Raw genomic sequence first — 21,692 nt, forward strand, 5'->3', positions numbered from 1 at the left:
ACTAGAATGAGCCTCTTATACATTTGTCTTCCACTCCCCCTTAGAACACAGTAACACATTGTCCTGTTTCACACCAAGCTGTCATCTCACTTCCAGAGCAAGTGCTCTAGAGGAGCAACAAGCAGTGCCAACAGATACCACTAGCAACTGATGAGCTTGCTTAATGGTACTTTAGAGAACAGTATCTCACATAGGACTGTGTTCTTATAAACAGATCACCACATGTTTGTAACAGTGAGCACTAATTTATTCTCCTCTTTAAACTATCTTTGATCCCATTTAAAGTAGCTTTCCCCCCAAAAAAGTATGAGAGAACAGAACTACTGAAACTGTGTATGGAACAACATCTGTGACTTTGTGTAAGAGCCACTCTAATGAAGTTTTGTTGGCCTCATCCCAAGGATAACTCCACAGGACTTAAAATTAGATCTCTAATCATGCTATATATTTTCCTGCTTGCAATTGCTTGTGTTGCACCACTTAGGATTTCCACTGTAGAGCAGACACAGAGATAAAAGATAGAGCCGTAAGAAAACCCAATGGCCTTTCATTTGTTCCAGTTCTTTTCTAATTACAGCTGGTGAATTCAAGTGAGGCTTATGGAAGGAGCAAAACACTACAGGGATTAAGATAAGTAGCCCTAAAGAGTATGTTCTGTGGCAACCAAAGCCACATATACATCCAGACTATCTTTGCCATTCCAGGAGACTCAATGGGAATTCAGGTAGGATTTGTGTGAGAAAGTCAACAAATCTTTCCTAGCAGCTCCTCTGTATTGTGCCATTTCAGCTCCAAGCAGCACAGTAATTGGCCTTACATACACACAGTGTAATGAGCTGGCAAGCTTGAAGCAAAGCTGTGCAATATCATCAGAAGATGTTATAATTCGGCTCTGTCCATTACAATGTCAAGGTCAATGCTACATGAGTCACATATTGCAAGGGCAATGAGAGAAAAAAAAAGGAAACCAAAACAACAAATAGCCCAAACATCTTCAGCACAAAACTCACTTCTGGGCCAAAAGAAGGCAGAGAGATCTCATTCATCAAGACATTATTTTCCATCTTAGCAATTCTGATACTTGAATAGAAAGTCAGACTTGGCTATGGTTGAGGAAAAGGGAGGATTGGTTTGGCCCTAGAGTAATTAAGAATGAGCACAGCTAGAGCACACTTGAGTACTGTTTGCTTTGTTAATAATTATATAAATCCAATCCATTTTGACAAAATAATTTTATTAGACACATGAATACAAAAGATTTACAAATATATTAGTGTTTTCAATGCTGGAGTATAGAAAGTTATCTATAGTTAAAAAGTCACACACACATATCAGTAGCTCTCTCCCCAAAATACTGCATAAAAATACTTGGGTTAGTACTAAGAAACTGACCCAGCAGTTTCTTCCTCTCTTTGTCAGAGAGCTTTGAATCCTCATCAATAGTTTTCAATAGAGATAATAGCTCATCTTTTGTGGTCTTCTCTGTATTGGAGCGATACTCTCTTTCATCAAGTTTCTGGCAAAAAGTGTAGCCTAAAAGGGGACACAAGACATGCAGAGTGTCAGCAGCATGCTCAACCACCCTCTGGCTCCTACAGACCCATCCCTCTTCTAAAGTCAAATTGGCCATTGTTACAGAAAGCCTTTTCACTTCTCATTTGGGTGTTAAAAAGCTCAGTTTAAACAGTTACCTGCTATCTTACTAGGATCTAAGCCTTTCTGCAAAGCCACCAGCTTATTGCTGACCATTTTATGCAGTGTCCCTGGGATCTTGAATAGAAAGAGAAGACAGTCAAACAGCAGCCTAGCAAAAGGCAGTTCTGCAAAAGCATGCAAGATAACAAGAACCTGGTGATTTTCTGGCTCTTACCTTTAATACATCTCTTTGGTGATCCACAAGGAACAAAATCAGGAGATCAGTCTTCCCTCTGGATAAGGTTTTGTTGTTGATAATAGCTTTAGAGAATGTTCTCTTCACAACCATCCTGTTGTCACTCTAAAGATTGTGAAATGATGACCAGAATTAGTGTTCCCCTTTAAGAAAGGCATTGCCTTTGGTCTTCTAGAGTCATTGCTCTTCCTGTCACGTATTTAAGCTACAAATGTGTTTTCTGACCAGTGTTTGGGATCTCTAGATTTCAGCAAGTGTAAAGCAGCATGCCACAAATACACACATTTACCTCCTTCTGTAGTTTGAGCTCAGAATGATGTGCTGCAATGGCCATGAAGTACAGCAGTCTCCTGAACTCCTCCCTGACTTGGCTGTCTAGAAGTTTCAAATATAGTTGAACAGCTTCTAAAGATTGCTCCATCTTCCCATTCACTGGGGAAAAATAAAAGTAATTTACTGCCTTACCTAAATAAATGTTACAATAAAGCACTTAAATTAGCCACTGGAGAGAAGTTCATATCTCTAAACAGAAATGGTCAAACAAAGCAGTTCCTTATCACAAAAAAATCCACAGGATGATGAGGACTGTTTGCAGACAAGCTGAGAAGAGCTCAGAGCCAGCTTTTTAGCCTGATACTGGGAAAAGCTCACTTAAAGGGAGCCAGTTCAGCCACCTTGAATGGAATACAAGATATTGACAAAGAGCAAATGGCGATGTTAGAATGAATGACCTTTTCTCGTGGACATAAGGATCTGCCAAGAAACAGAGAGCATGTCTTAGATCAGCAGGCAAGCCTGCTGAATGCCAAACCAGTTTGTGGAGCTTCACTAAGTTTGAGCTGGTCTGACTATGCAGAATGCCCACTTTAGACGTGTGGATTATTTAAATGTAGTGGGTTGTACCAGTATCCTCCCTTTATCATGTGGGGAGGAGGAATGGGATATACACACAAACTATCCCCTCGCAACATAGGGCAAAAAGAAAGAACAATAAGGAGAACAGGGATGAAATTGTGCTAATGATGACCAGGATATCAAAAGCTTTCTAAAATTGCTGTCTAAACATAAAATTTAAGAAATGGATTTCTGTGGAAGAGAGAAGAGAGCTGTGAGTGGAGCACAAAGCACCCACACAGCTTCAAGTTTTAGATCTTACAGCTTAAGTATTTAAGCCATAATTATATTTCCCATGGATATTTAATTTCCATGTATACCAACTACTACTAAATGACAGCACTCTAGTTTCACAACCACTCTACAAAGACCTAAATAAAAACTACAGAACTGCTTATGTTCAAGACCAACATTTCAGAGCATGATCTTCAAGACTAGAAATTAACAACAAAGCCAACAAAACAAAACAACAAATTAAAAAAAAAACCAACCAAACAAAAAAACAACCCCACACAACTTGCAGACACCAACCTTTAAACTTGGCTGCTGTGATAAACAGTCAGCTTGTCAGTACATCTCACTGAAGCTCAGGAACAGAGATGTATTTTACTTACCTAGCAGCTCTGCAATTCCCAGATGAATCTCAGATGCATGGCTTAGCAGTGGCTCCTTTTTTTGGCCGTAGTATCTACCAATATTTTCAAACAGCAGCAGTTTCCACGTGTCTGCTTCATCTGGCTGATCGGGCAAGTTCCTGCTGATATCTACCACCATATGATCTGGAAGGTACTCCAAGCAATCTATTGCTGCTGAGAGCCATTCATCTGTTCTAGAAGACAGAGAGGTTTCACTGTGTAGCATGAATTACTGATGCCTTTCAGAGCTGGCTGCATTGTTTTCCCAGGCTAGTTTGCCAGCCACAGTGGAAAGTGCCTATGTACTTGAACACATTAGACACTGACACACAACACACTTTTCCTGACACATTCAGGTAGGTGAAGTTACATACCTCTTTGTTATGTATTTAATCAAGATGAAGAATTAGTAACCCAAAAAGGTAAACAGTCACAAGCAGTTAACCCCAAAGTTAGTGATGTCCTCAACTGTTAGAGAAGGATACAATTACTGCTAGACAAACAGAAACATGAACCTTGATCTGATTCAGACTGATAAGTTTTCCAGACCATGTTTGTAACTATTTACATACAGTTCAGGCTCAGTGTTCCTGGCTTTTTTAGTATAGCAGGAAAAATTAAATGTTCCCTCACAAGTAATTTGAGGTTTTTTTCCTTAAAAAGACACAGCATTTTGCAGTCATCTCCCCTTAATGCAGCAACTTCCCCTCTGAACACTATTAAGTGCTACCGCTGCATTCACAAACTCTTCCAATGCTCAGCTGAGTTGTCTCAGCTACTTCTGTTTTAGAGCTTGGCAGTTGTTATTTACCAGTTATTCTGGTCAAGTCTAACAGGGGGAAAAGTCCCTACTCACCTCCTGTCTGCAGTACTGGAGACTACAGACTACAACATTACTACTCAAAGTTCAATTATGCTTTACATGCTTATTAAAGCAGAAAGTTTCTTCCGAGTCGCAGAGGTGAGCAATGAATACTTACTGTGAGTCACTGAAAGCCTTGAGAATCTCTCTGTCCAAGTAATTACTTGTGATGACATATCCAGGTCCCTTCCTTGGTTGTGGTAGCTGAGGTCTGATCTCTTGGTGCTCGAGTAGAGACTCGAGGAGTGGAAGGTCCACAAGCTGCAGCAGACGAGCAATTGTTTGTTCTTGCCACACTTCATTAATAACTGGGAAGGGTGAAATACACAAAGCAGATGGAGATTCAGCACATGCAAAAGGAGATTACTAAGGAAAAGGCAACTCTCCTGCCTCACATCAGTCCTAACCTAACAGATTAATTTCACCAAAATTAAGGTTTACAATAGGAGAAGCAGTGGCTTTGGTGAGCACAAAAGGCAAGAGCAGCCTTAGTTAACTACATCTGCCAGAGAACTGCATTTTGGATAAGTCTGAAGAGCCTTTCATCCTTTGCAAGCAATCTTTGTTCTAGATAAGGAATTCTGAAAGAAATGTAGCAGTGACACTACTCTTATCACAACTTCCACAGTTATGATCTGGCCTGGGTTTTGAGAGTTTCTAGGACACATTAGCATTTTTAACCAAAGGGAAAGGCACCTGAGATCACAGTTTAGTCAGATTGAAGACTTCAAGAACAGTTTCACACAGTACTGCAGGAGTGCTGGGTGGTGCAGATACAGAGTTAAAAAGCTAGGGAAGAGTTTGAGCTAGCAGTAGACTACTGGCTATAATTAAGTCACGTAGAGAAGCAGTGTACAGAGGCACAAAATTCAACACTGATTTATTTCAGCTAGAGATAATGGGTCCTGTCTGATGAAATTAAGAAGTTACAAAGCAAGTCTGCAACAAGTAATTAGCTTTTGTTACGACACGGTGTTCCACGTAAAAGCACTATTAGAGGCTGTTTGAGTCCCTCTGCAATCAGGCAGGCATAAGCCTCTCCACTCCTACAGTTATTAGCTTCCTCCTCTCTCAAACGAGCAACTGAGGCACCATTTGGCTTACCTCGGCGGGACAAGCTATCTGAGATGTTTACTTGAGGACTACTTGCAGGTTTCAAACTCAGGTTTTCCCAGAGATCCTCCAAGCTTTCTGGTTTGACAGGAGTAGAGTGAAACAACATGCTCCTCTCGTGTCTGAGAGAAAAAAAACCCACACAATGTGTTTAGATGTATCTACGTTCACATACATGGTTAGTCAGACATATCATGGAACATAAAGGTATGGATAGCTGCCTGAGACTAAAAAAACCTTTCTTTATATAAATATTCATACTACTTTCTCTGTCCAAGTTGCACAGGAAGATGTGTGATGCCTGAAAGAATCAACAACTGCTGAATGCATCTGCAGAGGTCCTCTCTTGGAGCTTGTCATCACTGAGCCACCTCAATTACCACAGAGAAAATCCATAAGAGGGAATGGTTGAAGGGAGATGATTTTAAAACAAACAAAATTTCCCCTCAAAACCTCCAGGTTTTTATGATGTTATTCATGATGGCAAAGACAAAAATGAGGAGCTGTTCATGAAAAACCCAGAGAGTGGCTGCTCCATAGCAACACCTTTTCTACAGTTATGCAGCCTGATCATGTCATCAGCTAATGGAAGGTCTCAGGAGCCTGACACCCATCCCAGTGTGTGAGCTGCTTTGTCTCGTAACTGCTTTCATACACTGTTGGGTAGACAGCAAAACAACTCCAGACATAAAATTGCTATTCCTCTAAGTATATTTCTTTAGCTTCCAATAATTGAGGGCAGAAGGAAGATAGGAGGCAGGGAAGTGGGACTGAGGAACCATCAGCCCAACTGATTAGAAAATTCTCATTTAGCTGAGCTAAAGCCTCTGTTTCTAGAATTTTCCAGTCAGTTGGGTTGATGCACTGAAGTTCACATTTGCTACTCCCATGAACACACCAATCACACAAGATGTTTTCCTTTTAAATCAGTATTATCTGCAATTTCCAGAAGTGCAAGGGCTAAAACTACTGCAGTGTCCACGTGAATGCAGTTTCTTGCAAGAGTGCATTGGGATATGCTCAGAGATGAGCACCTGACACACTCTTCAAGGGATGTTCTTTGGCACAAGAGTCATCCACACAGCAGCATGCTCCCTTTTGTGCTGGTTTGGTTAGTGCCAGGGTTTTCTTGGTCCTCTCCTAAAGGGACAGGGAAACAAAACCTCATCACTGCACTTGCCTCTGGTTCTGTGATGGCATGCAGCAGCCTACCAGCATGCTGCCTGGCCTAGAAATAAGTGGTACATACATGAAGAAATAGGTGAAGGCATTTCAAAAAGTTAAACTTGAAGTGCAGTGAAAATAAGATGATGAAAGAAGAAAACAGTTTTTAACCTATTTTTTCCTTAAAAAGTTGATAGATTCCTGGCTTTTCCCAGAGCTACATGTGCAGTTTAGTCACACCAGTTTAGGCTGTCCCGTTGCTTTAGTCTATTTGATGCAGCTGAATTGCAGTCAGTTGTACTGGTTTAGAGCGCAGCAGATCAGTATCTATAGCGCACTTAATTTCTGCCCTTTTGCCTTCTTCCCTCAAGCAGATGTGATAACAGACACAGAAAACGAGTAACCACACGGGCTGAATGATTTACTTGCCTCAAACTGCTGAATCCTACCTATCTTCCACCCACAAACATCTCTCTGGTGTCTGCTTTCCCACACTCCCCAGGACGTGTAATCATACAACAGTTTTCCCTTCTTTCCCCCAGAAGATACAACATTTTCCTGTTGTAAAAAGCTGCCTGATCTTCATGTTCCCCGCACTAACCTTTGTGGTGTACACTGCTGGTAATCTTTATCCAGTTCTGCTCGGTTTGAGGCATTTGTGAATCTGTAGAGACTACTGCTGCTGTCCTCAAAAACAGAGCGCTTGTCTTTTCCAAAGACCCTGGTTGAAACAGCCTCAAACACTTTGTAGTCCATCAGCGCTTGACACACGCGCACTATTTTAGCGCGGGAAATATCCACATCCCCAAAATACTTGTTCTGCAGCAGGTGGGCAAAGACAACGTCCACTGCTTCTGAACCAATGAAACAGTCATGATGGCACTTCAGGTGCTGGCGACGCTTTTTCACCTCCACTTGAGTTTGAAGTGCATTGATAATGCTGCTCCAGACATAAGTTGCTCCAAAGGGCTTCTGTGCCAAGCTGAAGCCTAAGAACAGAGAAAGCATAAAGAGTGAATTCATGCCGTGGTTACAAACAGCTGCCCTCTCTCTGGCTCTTAGCTTTCATGACCCATGTAAGGATTTAAAAGTCTTTGAGACTTCCAGCTTGGCTTGTTCATATAATTAACATCTTGTTACTTTCTTGGCAAGTCTGTCTGCATTGCACTGATGTCTCTCACTCTGGTGGGTGCTCTCACTGGGTTTCCTCCTTACAAAGCTTCAGTGTGTTTCAACTTTTTCAGCTTGTCACCCAGACACTATCCTTTTGCATGCTCCTCCATCACCCACTCTTGACCACGCCTTATCATAACCAAGAAGCAGCTGGACGCACTTGTAACTCCACAGCTCCCCTACTGCCACTGACGAAAGCATATAGTTGGGCAAGGAAGAAGAAAACCCTCAGAACTTCATTCCCTACAGGACTGTGCATACACACAAGCTAATCAGTATCAGTGCTTCAGGTATCACTGACAAGATCAAAGACAGAACCATTCACTCACTCAACACAACAGCCTTTTACCACCGCAGCTCCAGCTAAGATTTAAGCTCTGTGTACTCAAGTGCCACTTCCTTGAGCCAACCAGTCTTCCCTACCCTAATAAAGCCACTGAACTATTACTTACTTACCAGTCAGTTCAGGAATTACATGCCAACAACCAACAGCTTGGCCAGAGGCTAGATTTGGCCTCCACAAGGACTTAAAAATACAGATCAGACTTTAAAAGTAGGTGGCACCTAACTGGGAACAGCTGCGACAACCAGAGAGGCTAAAATGAGATGTTCCTCAATAAATCAGATTAATAATCTATTAAGAGAAAACACAGAGGAAGAGAAGACAAATCAAAAACTGGAGGACAACTTTGGAATGAGGATCTGGCAGCAATCCTACAGAAAGCCATCTGGGGTCATGACAGACCTCAAACCAAATGAATTAACAGCGTGATGCAGTGTTCAAAAAACAACAGCATGCAACTCCTTCTGGAACATATTACCACCAGAGTTTTCCACAGAGAGGCAGGAGGTGTTTTTTTTCCTATTTGGACTGAAGTGGTGTTAGGGAATTATATTCCAGTTTGGGGCACCAGTTGATCTTCATCTGCTAGAAAGACCAAAAAGCAGCTTGTTGAGTTTTTTTTTTTGGGGGGGGGAGGAAAGGGGAAAGACAAAAGATAGAAAAGCAGAGAACATGGTAGTGTGAATGCACCAACACTGTTAAAAAGGACAGGAATGGTTATTTTCAGAGCCTGTATCAAATAGACACCTCCTTTTTAAAGAGATCAGGGGGAAAAACAAAACCAAAGAAAAAAACTTCTCAATGCAAGGCATTGAGTACTTTCCAGAATCTCTTCTTTCCAAAGCTTTAAAAGTACAAGACAGACAAAGCGTGCCCTTGCTGATAACTTTTTACCCTGATTACACCTTCGGGTAGGCAGAATAAACAGAACAGAGCAGGGAATTTCTTTCCAGCCCTACGTTTTGGTAGCTGACTGGTCCAAACACCCGGACTCAACACCGCCGAAGACATCAAAACACAGGCTCCTGTTGCGAAAGTAAGTGCCAACACACACCACCTGCAAGAACTCTACCACTAACCACTGCGCTATCAGCTCTTCCCTCTGCGCTCATTCCCCTTCCCAAGGACCTGGGGGGGTGGAGAAGTGTTATCAAACGTGGCACTAAGCATTAAGGTGATAAGACTTTAGACACAAAACGTAGATGTTCGAGGTGGGAAAAACGCAGACACTGTTCTCACTAAGAGACCTTTCATCCTGCACTGAGGAGCTTTATCGCATGCTCTCGGGACAGAAGCGGCTGCCCAAGTCTCCCTGCGTTTCAACACCCCACGGGCACTACCCGGGCTGAGTTCGTGGCACCACCCCAGCCCAAGCCCCTGCTCGGGCCACAAGGCTTCCCCTCCTAGCAAAGCAGCGGCGGACGACCTCGGCGGACCAGGAGAGGCGAGACAAACGCGAATCCCGGAGGGGACCTCCCGAGAGGAAACACCTCCCTCCTTCTCTTCCACCGGCGACAGAGAGCAGCCAACTTTTGAACCTCTGTGGAGGAGCACGAAAAAGCGCCGGCAGGACACGGCTGCCTTCGTTTCGCCTCGCTTCACCAGCTGGCCTCACCAACCCCGAGCTGAGGCCAGAGCACCCGCTGTCCGCCACCCTCCGACCCCGGTTCCGTCGTGGTCCCACACCGCATCCCATACCCGGTGGCCTGGAGACAGGGCTGCAGACAGCGCTCAGGCTCAGGGCTGCCGCCTTCTCCCGCACCGTAGCCATCGCCGCCGCCAGCTCCGCACTCTGCTGCGCTCCTGCCGCCCGCGGGAAGACGTAGCCCGTCAGGGGGCGGGGCCGCCTCTCCCGCGCCCACCCCCATTGGCGGGAGCCGGGCCCGGGGGCGGGGCGTGCGCGGCGGCGGCGGTTGAACGGTGTCCGCGTGCTGGCGGCGAAGCGTGAGCGGCTCCGCGCGGCCGGCGGCTGAGGGCGGCGCGGGGGGGGCCGCGGGGGCGGGAAGCGCGGGCGGGCCCCCGACACGCGGCCCGCAGCCCTGGGCTGCCCCGACCGTGGGCAGCCACGCGTGGCAGGGAACGGGGCGCAGCGAGGCGCTCCTCCTCAGCATCCCGTTCGGGGACACGGCGGGAGGGGGAAGCCTGCTGCGCTCACCCGCTGGCAGCGCTGCCAGGGCAGTTCCCGGCACTTCCACGCCTGAGGGCTGTGGAGCGCTGCTTTCAGAGCAGGGGAGGCCACCTTCTCCTCATGCTTACCGAGTAGTCGTGAGAAGTCACACGGCTCAGACCCCTTTCTTTACGTTAAGCTCTCTCACCTCACGGAGAAAACCGAGTTCCAGCTCCCAGGTAGCCATTTACAGCTGCTACCGTGAGCCTCATAAAAAAACCCCAGCTAACGCCTGTGTCCGGGGGGGGGGGGTGTTCCAGGACACACTGCTTTATTATTCCTTCCGTTTGGAGTAGTTCCATGCTAGCAGTTTTTATGTATTTGCAAAAAAACATTGAGTGCGAATCAATAAAAGCCCACATTTGATTCAAGGGAGATGTTGAGGTACTGGGATGTGTCCACAGGAGGGCGACAAAGCTGCTGAGGGTCCTGCAGCACAGCCCTGCGAGGAGAGGCTGAGGGAGCTGGGGGGGTGCAGCCTGCAGCAGAGGAGGCTCTGGGGGTGACTTCTTTGCTGTCTATAACTGCTTGAAGGAGGGTCGAAGCCAGGTGGGGTTGGTCTCTTCTCCCAGGCAACCAGCAACAGAATGAGGGGACACAGTCTCAATCTCTGCCTGAGGAGGTCTAGGCTGGATGTTAGGAGGAAGCTCTTCACAGAGAGAGTGATTGGCATTGGAATGGGCTGCCCAGGGAGGTGGTGGAGTCACCGTCCCTGGAGGTGTTCGAGAAAAGCCTGGATGAGGCACTTAGTGCTATGGTCTAGTTGATTGGATAAGGCTGGGTGATAGGTTGGAGTGGATGATCTTGGAGGTCTCTTCCAACCTGGTTGATTCTATGATTCTGTGATTCTATGATATTGGAGGTCTCTGCCAACCTAAAAGATTAATCATAGAATCAACCAAAGTAATTCCATTTTTGCAGAGCTGTTTAAATGAATAGTGTGATGCAGTCACTCCTTCTGCTCCAGTTCACCATCATCTTGAGAGAATTTACAAGCACAGAGGTTTTCAAACAGGAGGTGTGCCAGCCAGAGAGTGAGAAGACTGCACCTTACAACAGAGCACCATTTGCCAATATACTGCTTGCAGGGACAGAGTAAACCACACTTAATGCAGTGACCTGCTATCTAGGCTGTAAAATTGTGGGTTTTGTGTTTTATGAGAAGGTGATCAGCACAATAACTTGGCTTCCTGCCTTTGCACACAACTGTAACACACCGCATCCTCCCTGGGCAGGCAGCAGCTAGTGGTTGGTGTTCAACAGCACCTGCTATGAAAGGATGCTTGAAAATGCTGTGCCTCTCTTGGTGGTTCTTAAATAACATGATTATAAAATGCTTTCTTAAAGCACAGATAACCTCTTGGGTTATTATTTATACACTGTTTATTTTTAGATAGTAATTTTAAAGTATTTGCCTTCAGCTCTCACAGCCTTTCCCCTGAGTTAGCCTCCGTAACACTGAATGCAGGATGCACAAGAGGACTCCAGCTACAAAGACTCAATTAACCAACTCATGTGTCAGTCACTTAGGACCAGCTTAGTGGCATTCCTACATGTACATGGAACAGTAACCTTGCTCCAAAACCAGTTGCACTGAGAACTACAGGAATACACAGAGACAGATGCACTGTAGGAAAAGAAATCAAAACTTGGCCTGCGAGTGAGATTATAAACACCACCAGTGAAGGCAGTCTGGTGGTAGAGAAAGCTTTACTGTTGGCTCTCTAATAACATTATGTGAAGTTGCATGGAACAGTTTTGTAATTGTTATGGTGACTAAACCACACTTCTAACAAATTATGCCACCAGGTCCTAATTTGCTGGATTCTTTGAAAGTGTTACAAAGGACTTCATAGAATCATAGAATCAAGCAGGTTGGAAGAGACCTCCAAGATCATCCAGTCCAACCTAGCACCCAGCCCTAGCCAGTCAACTAGACCATGGCACTAAGTGCCTCATCCAGGCTTCAACACCTCCAGGGATGGTGACTCCACCACCTCCCTGGGCAGCCACAGCGAGGAACAAAACAAGAAAGAAACTATTTTGATTTATTCCCAGGTAATTTAGAACTACTCCTGCTAACTACAGCAGCATCAAGAGCAGCCTATCTTTTGAGGTGTTTACAAACTGAAGTTTTCAAGAATTTCTGAGTTTCATGTAAGAACTGCAGGGTTTAATTACAACCATACACCAGAAAAAGTACTTCAATTCAACAGCCACAATTTGAGGCATGCCTGTTGTTCAGGGTCTCATTAACTTACCCATGGCAATTAAGTGTTTGCTTAAGGATGAAGATGATAAAGACTCACATTCAGATCTTCTCCCATCGTGGAGAGAGAGAAAGCAAAATGGAAACCTGCACTATCACAAATGAGAAACTGATGCACACCTTTATGTAAAGTGCTGTCTAGCTTTTTCTATAATGAACTTGGAAGCTGCACAGCAACCAGTATTTGGATGGTAGAGCACCTGTAATTTCCAGGTATTCTGGGCACAAATCACAGAGATAATACTTGAATATAAGGCCTTACAAAGAAAGCAAGCAAGCCTGTATGATTCTTTCAGTTCTGAAAGGACAAAAGTTGAAGGCTGTGATGCACAAAAAGCATTGGGCCATATTATTAGAAAATATGGAGGGTTGTGCTGCTGTTTTATCTGTGGCAGATTAATGCTTGGTTAAGTGATTGGGGGACATTATGTATTCTTGAGAGAAACAAAGGGGAAAAGCCTCTTCCCATTTCAAAATCTTTAGAAAAAAGACCTCAAACCTGGGAAAGAAAATGTTCTGGAACCAAGAAATGTTCACTGTGCCAATTACTAATCACATTTTAAGTGCCAAAAATTAGAAACAAGTATTTTTCACTGAAAAAATTACTATGAATTAGAGGGATTCTTGCAGAAGAATAATATCCAATTTCTTGTGTTCAAACAGTATTTCAATTCCACTTCTCTGAAGAACTAACACAGAGCACTGCATTTCAAATGCTAATCTTACATCTCAAACACAGCAGTCTATAGAAAGATATCTTTCTTATACCAAACTTATTCCTTTAGATTTCAAATGTCTTCCCAAAACAATTTAAGCTTTAAAGATGAAGTGTATGACAACACAGCCTAAGTTTATATATGCATAAAATTGCATTACCATAAGGGCAAGGATCTGTTGAACCCAACCTTTATGTCTCTTTCTGAAGCAGCATAGCAATTAATAATTACCATAAAAATTCAGGGAAATATTCTAGTTATTTAGAACAGTTGCTCTTTTGTTTTTTTCCCCACTGAAATATCCACAATGCCTGTATTCACTGCACTGCTGAAGTTGATGAAAGGAGAACGTTTTAAACAGTCACCCTAAAAACTTTGCTCCATTCCACTCACAAATGATGAGACAAATTAAGTTTTGGTGCATGGTTCACTGTTGTATAAAGGTACTCACATAAGGGAAAATCTACAGCTTCAGCTATAAAAAATTAACCTGTTTTAAAGTCACAATTGTCATAATGCAATCAAACCTTGGTGTTTCACTGCATGGAGTCCAGTGTGTTACTCCCTAGTACTGAAATCACAGAATCAACCAGGTTGGAAGAGACCCTCAAGATCATCAGCCTAGCACCCAGCCCTAGCCAGTCAACTAGACCATGACACTAAGTGCCTCATCCAGGCTTTGCTTGAACACCTCCAGGGACGGTGACTCCACCACCTCCCTGGGCAGCTCATTCCAATGCCAAATCACTCTCTCTGTGAAGAACTTCCTCCTAACATGCAGCCTATACTTCCCCTGGCACAACTTGAGACTCAGAAAAGTCTCTCTTCCATCTCTGTCAGTCTCTAATTTAAGCAAAAGGAGCAGCTATTCACACAATATTGGATTGCAAAAGGCTGTTTGAAATGCTAGACAGATATGAGGGAGGCTGAAAGAACTCCCGCAGCGAGTTTGCCTTATTACCAAGTAAAGTGCTCTGCTACTTGTACTAAAGAGCACAAGAGGTTTGCTTGGGGCTGAACTCCAAGGGCTGCAGAATGCTCTCCCTTACGATGCAGAGCAGGCTATTCACAAACTCCCTCTCTGATGAGTCCCAGATTTCTCATCTACATTTGAATTAAAAATGATCGTACAGCAGTGGGTTCCATGGGAGATGGCGATGCCATCCTGCAACATTCAACTCATACCAACCACGTCTGCTCCACCCTGAGGAGGTTACTTGCAGGTGCACTTTTGGTTGGGCATGGGTATGGTTTACCCAAAGCATAAACACCAGGATTTTATACTGATGTGAAATCTGTAAGGATTCCACCCTTGCATATTTTGACACTGGAACAGTAAACAAGTTCCCAGGACAGAGGCTTCTGGACGACTGACTGTCTGAATCCACAAAGGCTGCATTGTTCAGGAGTGCAATCCTTCCATTCCTGGGCTGGAATACCAATGGGACGGCTGGACCAAGTCAGGCAGGGCAGTGGCAAATGAAGGGCAGGGAGGCTGGGCTGCTGCACACTGATCTCCGGTGGAACACGGGGCACTGAGTGAGAATTCACATGCAGGGGCTGAGAAGGGAGCGAGTCGGAGCCACAGCTACTCCAGACAGCTCCCATGTACAGCGGGCAAGGGCTACTGGTGGTCACCAAAAGCACAGGGACAAGCCTCTGCCTCTCAGTCTTGATAAATACTAACAAATCCTGTCTCAAGCAGATTTTTCAGCTTTCCCTCCTGTGGAACTCCTCTGGGGGATTCAGGAATTATTACATATCACAAGCAGAGACTGATTAGAGCATGCCACAGGATGGCATGGTTGTAGCAACGCTGTTTGGACAAAGACTCCTCACAGAGTAGTAAAGACTCACTGCCATCTACACACTGGGAACCTGTTCAACCAGAATGAGCAAGTACAATCAGATACACATAACTGAAACACAAGCTGCCATCTGCCCAGCTGGGCGTTACCATCTCTCAGGGGACCTGCAGCCACTGACTGCATGCAAACTCTTGTATGTTGCAACACAAAACCAAACACCCTAGCTTGTTACTCCTGGAAGTGGCTTCGGGCAAGTTCACAAAAGATTAAGGGAGCAGCTCTCACCAGTTTGTACCAGTGGAGGTCCTGCAGAGGTTCAGCTGAAGGAGCAGTGACTTCTAGCTGAAGCACAGTGAGGTAGTAACTTCCACTTGATCTACCCGGGACTACTAGCTCCCTGAGTAAGCAGCCACAGTGGCACCATCTCAGTGGGACAGAAGAAACTGATAGGCAAAGGGAGGGGAAAAAGTCAAACAACCTCTAAATGGATTTGCTGAAGAAGTGAATTCCTGGTTTTGAGCACTTGTTTTGAGTTCTTCAGTAAACAGTTGCATACCAAGTGTGTTTACACTGAACGTAAAGCCTGTGTTCTAGAGCTTACTGGTTATGCATGCTACGAGCTACCTCACCTTTCACATTACTACACAATGTGCTAAGGCCACCAAATTCAATTATGCCACATTTCGCCATGCACACGGTTTTGGATGGAAAAATGGCCCTGGAAGCACCCTGCAGAGAGCTTTGCTATCCACTAAACCTCAAAGTGTTCCTGTCAAAAGGAAAGGAACAATCCTGGTCAAGCATTTCACAGTCATTTTTTTTTCCCTTTTAAACCAGCTGGTTCTAGAGCTGCAGCTTAGATTCTCACAGAACCCACAAGGCTTCTCTTCAACTCCTTTAGTGCAAAGTCCTGTGGTCAAACTACTCTTCTATGGCTGTTTAAACACAGCTGCTGGACCTTGCACTGACACACAAAAAAAGCATTTACTTACTATTCTGCTACAGAGGTTGTAGGAATGGATAGCAGTGCACACACAGGATCACAGAGTTCCAAGGATTAGTAGTTGCTACCTGCTGGTCAGCAACAAAAAATGGAAAGGTTTCAGAAACAACCCAATCTGCTTTATTTAGAGAACAGATCTAAGTCTTTGTGCTCCTGGAGCTTTGAATGAGTTATCAATTAGGCCTAACCACATGAGAAAACATTGAGGCTTTGGTATTCAGTTATCATACCATTGCACTTCTGTTGCTGCAGCAAAAATATGGGATCCATAAATGATGACCAGACAAATCACACTACTGGTCACTACAGTTAGAAAGGAGAGGATGATGCCAAGCAATGCAATTTTCCTTAAAATGCCTTGCTTTCACCAGCCCTGAGAGCCTTAGAATGCTACAGCATGTACTCTCAAGTTTAAGACTTCAAGCAACACATGTACCATAAAGAGAGACTTAGTCACAATTTGAACCAAAAACACCTGTGAAAAAGTAAACTCAGCTTTTTAATTTTAAGGCTAAGCACAGTAACTGGGGCCAAGAGAGTGGCCACCATCTATAACCTTCCATCATATGCACAGGCTCAGAGAGACATTTTTTCCCTACGTATAAACATCCCAGTGTGTCTAAAAGACAGATACTCTGATTCTGAAGTTTTTACTTCCACCTCAAAGGCTCTCCTAGCCCTATTCTTTCAACATTCTTCTTCCTTTCCAATACTCTCCCATGTTTCTTCCAAATTCCAGTCCCTCTTCTCCCCAAAGTTTCTCCTGTATGAACCAGCACATACATATGAGTCCACTCACCTTATTGAGTCTCATTCTCCTAAAACAAAGGGCCTTAACTGCTCCTTCAGTTCTGCTCCTCGGTGCTGCTGTTACTGCTACTTCCCTCTACCCTTTGTGTATCAGGTGGCAGAAAGAAAAACACAACAAACCAACCAAAACTAAGCACACACATGGAGAAGAAACAGCGCAGTGGAGCTTCTACAAGTAGAAACCTAAGACAGGCTCAGGTAAATGACACAGTACAATCCTGCAGAAGTTAGTCTGCTCTTTTCCTAGACTCATCTCTCATTTTCTTTTTCCTTAACAAATAGCTTCTTCTCTGGATTTATTACTGTGTTCTCATGAGAGATCTAACTACAGAAAGTTTAAGACAGCTTTCTGCTCTTTAGTTCATGGAAATACAAAGATTTATTAGGTTTTCTACAGGAGAAGCAAATACCTAAGGCAGAATAAGTTATTTTGGTTGTCTAAAATACTTACCAACAGATTGCTGACAGTAGGAGCTGCTCTTCTGTTTTTAAAAGCTGCATACATTCAGCTTCTTGCCTTTTTTGCTTTCCATTAAAAGAAAAGAAAAGAAACACTTTCATAAATTATAACCTATATGTGGAATGCACTATCAAAAGCTTCAGGTTCCACACTGCAATGAAGCATTGTCTAGGCCCACCCAATTCCCACAGTGGTTTTGGGTTGGTTATTTTTGAGATGACAACAATCAACTCCATGGGCAAATGTCTCATTTTGTGCTCATCTTAGTTTGGAAATCAACTCTTGTACACAGGACTGTTAAAGAAGAACATTCAAGTCATTCATTTCGCTGCAATCCAGCATCTCAGAGAAAGCTCATCATGAATCTTATGGCCAATATTCACATCATGGGACTTCAGCTCTGTCTGTGTGTGTGTGTGTGAAATATTCATATTTAGATAAGTTTATCAGCCTTGATGGGGAAGGGAAGTGGAGGATGCTCTCTAGAGGCACCGTCCCTGGAGGTCTTCAAGAAAAGACTGGATGAGGCACTTAGTGCCATGGTCTAGTTGACTGGATAGGGCGGGGTGATAGGTTGGACTGGATGATCTTGGAGGTCTTTTCCAACCTGGTTGATTCTATGATTCTATGATTTCTTCCCACAGGTATAGAGTGGCAATATTCTCATTTAGCAAGAAAGAGAACAAAAGGAAATATTATAAGCTACAAACTACCTGAATCGCAGCAGTAGTCTCTCTCTTACCCCTAGTGTCTGGCTCCTTGCTTATCAGTTTAAGACCTGAGAGGATTCATCCAGAACATTTAGAACCCTGGCAGAATTAATTCAGAGCATTTAGCACCCATAAACATAAATGAAACAGATCAAGCAGACATAATCACTTCACGAAATATAACAAAACAGCAAACAGGCAAACCCTTGAACTCTATTTCTTCGTGTTGAGATCAGAAAATGTGGACAAACTCGATTTTTCTTTCCCCAACAAGCTAACTTTTCAAGACTTAACATTTTCAATAATAAATGACTAAGCATTATAAGGTTTTTGTTTAAAAAGTGTTTTCACTTTAATGGGTTTAGTTAGCAACATCATGAATGGTACAAAACTGTCCTTTTCACATTTCCATACATTGTATCACGGACCACCTGAAAATCTGGACTAAGGATGCATAAAGTGTCTCTTAATTAGCCCTAGCTTCATTTTTGCCATAGGTAGAGGAGATATGCAGGGAAAAAAAAAAACCTCCATGCATTTGTTACCAATGACATGTCAACATTAGCTTAACCAATAAGATACATCAGAACCGTGCATTGTGTCATGCACAGGGATGTAACAGGGTAAAGACGGACCAAATGTCAAGTGTTGGCAACCAAATAAGAACTGACTGATGAGTCACTGCTGCTTTGTGACCACAGTATTAGCTTTTCTGGTTTAAAATCCTTTTAAATAGTAGTAAATATTTAAATAATATTTAAAATATAGTTCCCTATGGAAATCATTTCCTTGGAAGACAGTCTGTAAGATCTGACTTTAAAAAGTAGCGTTTCCTTTCAACGAGCTCTGAACACCATGCGTGCCATAGAACTTCAAAGACCCTAAAAGTCCTTAGCCATTTGCAGAAACAGTTTCTCAATCCAATTTTGCCTCTGATTTTTTAGCAGAACTTTGGAAGTAGCATCTCAAAGAAAACCTGCCTTCAAGAGAAATACTGTATCTCCATAAAAACAAACCCAGTGTAAATGGGGATGCCATACTACTGGGAAAAAAAAACCCACCAGCAACAAACAAGCAGTGGAATTAAACCCCAAATAATTAAACATGCAATTTCTGGTTTGCTAATTCATAGTCTAAGGAGGGTTTTGTTCCTTCCTAGTGCATCTTCTCTGTCAGTCAAATGAGTGCTCAGTTTCCATTGTCAGATGTTAAGGAATGAAGACCTCACTGCTACTTCAAGAAAAAGAAAATGAGGTGAGGGTGAAGAATTAATTATCTAAAATGCAACAAAACAAAGCAATTTGTGCAAAAAAAAAGTAACTTGTACATTGACTTTTCTTCTAAGTTTGCTTCAGTATAAAAAGCCTCTTCAATCCCACTAACAAAGCTTTATAATGGTTGATGATCCTTCAGCACACTCAAGAGTTCCATGTTTTCACTTATTCTGATCTGGTAAATTAAGAATCCAGCCATCATTTCTGCAGCCCAAGACAAAGATGGAAGCTCCATTATGTTAATCTTTCATGGCCTGGGGTAATTACTTCTATCCAAGACAGGTTTCCCCTGTCTTTCTACAGGCACAGTGTTTGTTAAAGTGGCTTTGGGAATAAACCAGCCAAAATTAAGCCAGGTCACCTTCTATGGCAGTGCAGAGCATCCTGGCTGGGTCGTTTATTGTTTTTAATTTAAATGGGTTTTGTAAATAGTTGTTGCTAAAATTACCTTCTCTTTAAATATGGACAAGCTACTCCAAAAGCATCTCATGTCTTTTTTCAGCTTGTAAGGACTTGGATTAAGACAAGTAGCTTCCTAACTTACTTCTAGATGTAAAAATCCAAGGTAAGTATACAGTAGCAATATAGAAATAATTTAGAAAGCCCAGAGACCTCTCAATTAGTTGCTTCATAGTCACATTAGGATGTGTGGCACACTGAGTCTGACGAGTTCTTTACCATCAAGGAGCCACCTTGATTGTTCTCTCAGCCTTGCACCCTGTAATAGTTTTTAAAACTACTACACATTAGGAATTCCCAAAGTGTGCTGTGTATATCACAACTCTGTCTGGGCAAGTAAATGCCTTTCATGAATCTCCACACACTGCCAACCACCCCCACCAATAAGGGAATACACTAAGTAAGTTTGGGAACTCCTACTACCAATGAAAGAGTAAACCAGGCACATTCCTACCATATCTCCAGTGTGCATATTTACATTAAAATAATTTTAGCTGATTGCTACCCATGTTGGTAACTTTGTTGTTTGGTTTCACCATATAAACTCTAGCTCCTACCAGATTCAACACAGTACAACCAAAACAATAGCAGCTCTTCAACCCCCTGGCTACTCTTCACTGTGAAAATGAATTAGCTTCATGATTGCTCCAACGATCTGCACATTCTGCCTAAACTCAGACCCAGCTCACTTCTCCTTGATTATAGTAGACACAGCAGTAGCACAATGCATCTATTAACACGATAGTGACCTCCCTTTTTAAAGCAAAACAACTGCAAAGAGGCTTTTAAAAAGGCAAGGGCACATACCCATTTCTGTTCACTGTAGTCTGCATACAAATTGGAAAGGAGAATATTATTGCTTTTAAAAGATGAAAAGCTTTGGAAATGTGGTAAACATCCTACAAGGTCCTAAAACTAATCCGCTAAAACTCTGTACATACTTTAATATTCAAATCTCTATCTGATTACTCATGATCAATTCATTTTGTTCTCACACCTATTCATTAAACTCTTCATAGTTCTAAGGTCTAATGAATATTTCACAACTAAATAGGATCAAAACAGATAATGGCAAAAAAGGTGACGTGGCAATGAACATTATTTCATTTGGCCAGTGAATAGTGAACCCCGCTCTCTTGGCTGAAATTAAGGCACTAAGTGGCAGTGAAAGGATAAAGTCATGAATTCTTTTCTTCTAAATTCTGAAAAACAGACCAACATATCTAATTTTTTTTTAGAACACCAGTAGAGCACATATCCATTCTGAATGACTTAGTAAGGCATTCTGTTGGCAAGTTTAAAGAAAATGTTCTCCTGGTTACATTCATTGTCTGAGTGTGACTAGTGGCACTACTGACTGTTAACAAACTGGAGAGGGGAGGGGGGGGAAAAAAAGCTACAAAGATGTCTGAAGACTTGAAAGGCACCAAAAAGAGAACAGCTCTGCAACTGCCAATTCTACAAACAACGATGTAAGCTGTGTTTAACACTGCATATAGTCTGTTCAATCATCAATCTTTGCTGACAAAGATCAAGCGTAGTAGCTCTTCATTTAAACTCTCGGTTAATCAAGTGCTAGTTGAGGGTAAGAAATTTATTTCCACGTATCAGAAAATAATTGCAGTGTCTAACACAACTACACTTAAAGCAAAACTAGTCTAGTATGCATTATTCTGGTTAACACTGAAGCAAACCTGCATAAACAAAAGGGTTACCTGGAGATATATAGTTTACAATATGAAATCAACATATAAATGAATAGGATTTACTGAAAACAATGGAAAGTGTATTACAAAGATACATGAAATAATTTTAACCACAATATTTTCTCTGTGAAAAATACAACTATTAGTGAGATAAAATGTACAATTGAATTTTTTTTCCAAAAGAAAAGAAAAGAGAGAAAAAAACAAACAAAAACAAAAACAAACCAACAACAAA

The 21,692-nt window shown here is 42.8% G+C and overlaps 1 protein-coding gene across 1 annotated transcript; it reads right to left on the reverse strand.

Moving 5' to 3' along the window:
* Positions 1 to 1,217: 1,217 nt before the first annotated feature.
* DEPDC7 (DEP domain containing 7) lies at positions 1,218 to 9,880 on the reverse strand. The gene is made up of 9 exons (XM_064163814.1): positions 9,774 to 9,880; positions 7,161 to 7,548; positions 5,387 to 5,517; positions 4,401 to 4,590; positions 3,400 to 3,614; positions 2,181 to 2,323; positions 1,871 to 1,996; positions 1,692 to 1,770; positions 1,218 to 1,533 (listed from the first exon to the last, which is right to left on the reverse strand). The coding sequence occupies exons 1-9, from the start codon at positions 9,844 to 9,846 to the stop codon at positions 1,319 to 1,321; spliced, it is 1,560 nt and encodes a 519-aa protein (XP_064019884.1). The 5' UTR covers positions 9,847 to 9,880; the 3' UTR covers positions 1,218 to 1,318.
* Between the last annotated feature and the right edge of the window lie 11,812 nt (positions 9,881 to 21,692).

Source organism: Pogoniulus pusillus, chromosome 24 (genome assembly GCF_015220805.1).
Source record: "Pogoniulus pusillus isolate bPogPus1 chromosome 24, bPogPus1.pri, whole genome shotgun sequence".
In the NCBI taxonomy this organism is placed as follows: Eukaryota; Metazoa; Chordata; class Aves; order Piciformes; family Lybiidae; genus Pogoniulus; species Pogoniulus pusillus.

Excerpts from the sequence above, each read along its gene's own strand:
- DEPDC7 (XM_064163814.1), bottom strand. The coding sequence starts at position 9,846 with ATGGCTACGGTGCGGGAGAAGGCGGCAGCCCTGAGCCTGAGCGCTGTC. Across the intron at positions 1,771-1,870 it reads ACCAAAGAGATGTATTAAAG|ATCCCAGGGACACTGCATAA; the intron begins GTAAGAGCCAGA and ends TTTCTATTCAAG. Across the intron at positions 1,534-1,691 it reads AGATCCTAGTAAGATAGCAG|GCTACACTTTTTGCCAGAAA; the intron begins GTAACTGTTTAA and ends GTCCCCTTTTAG.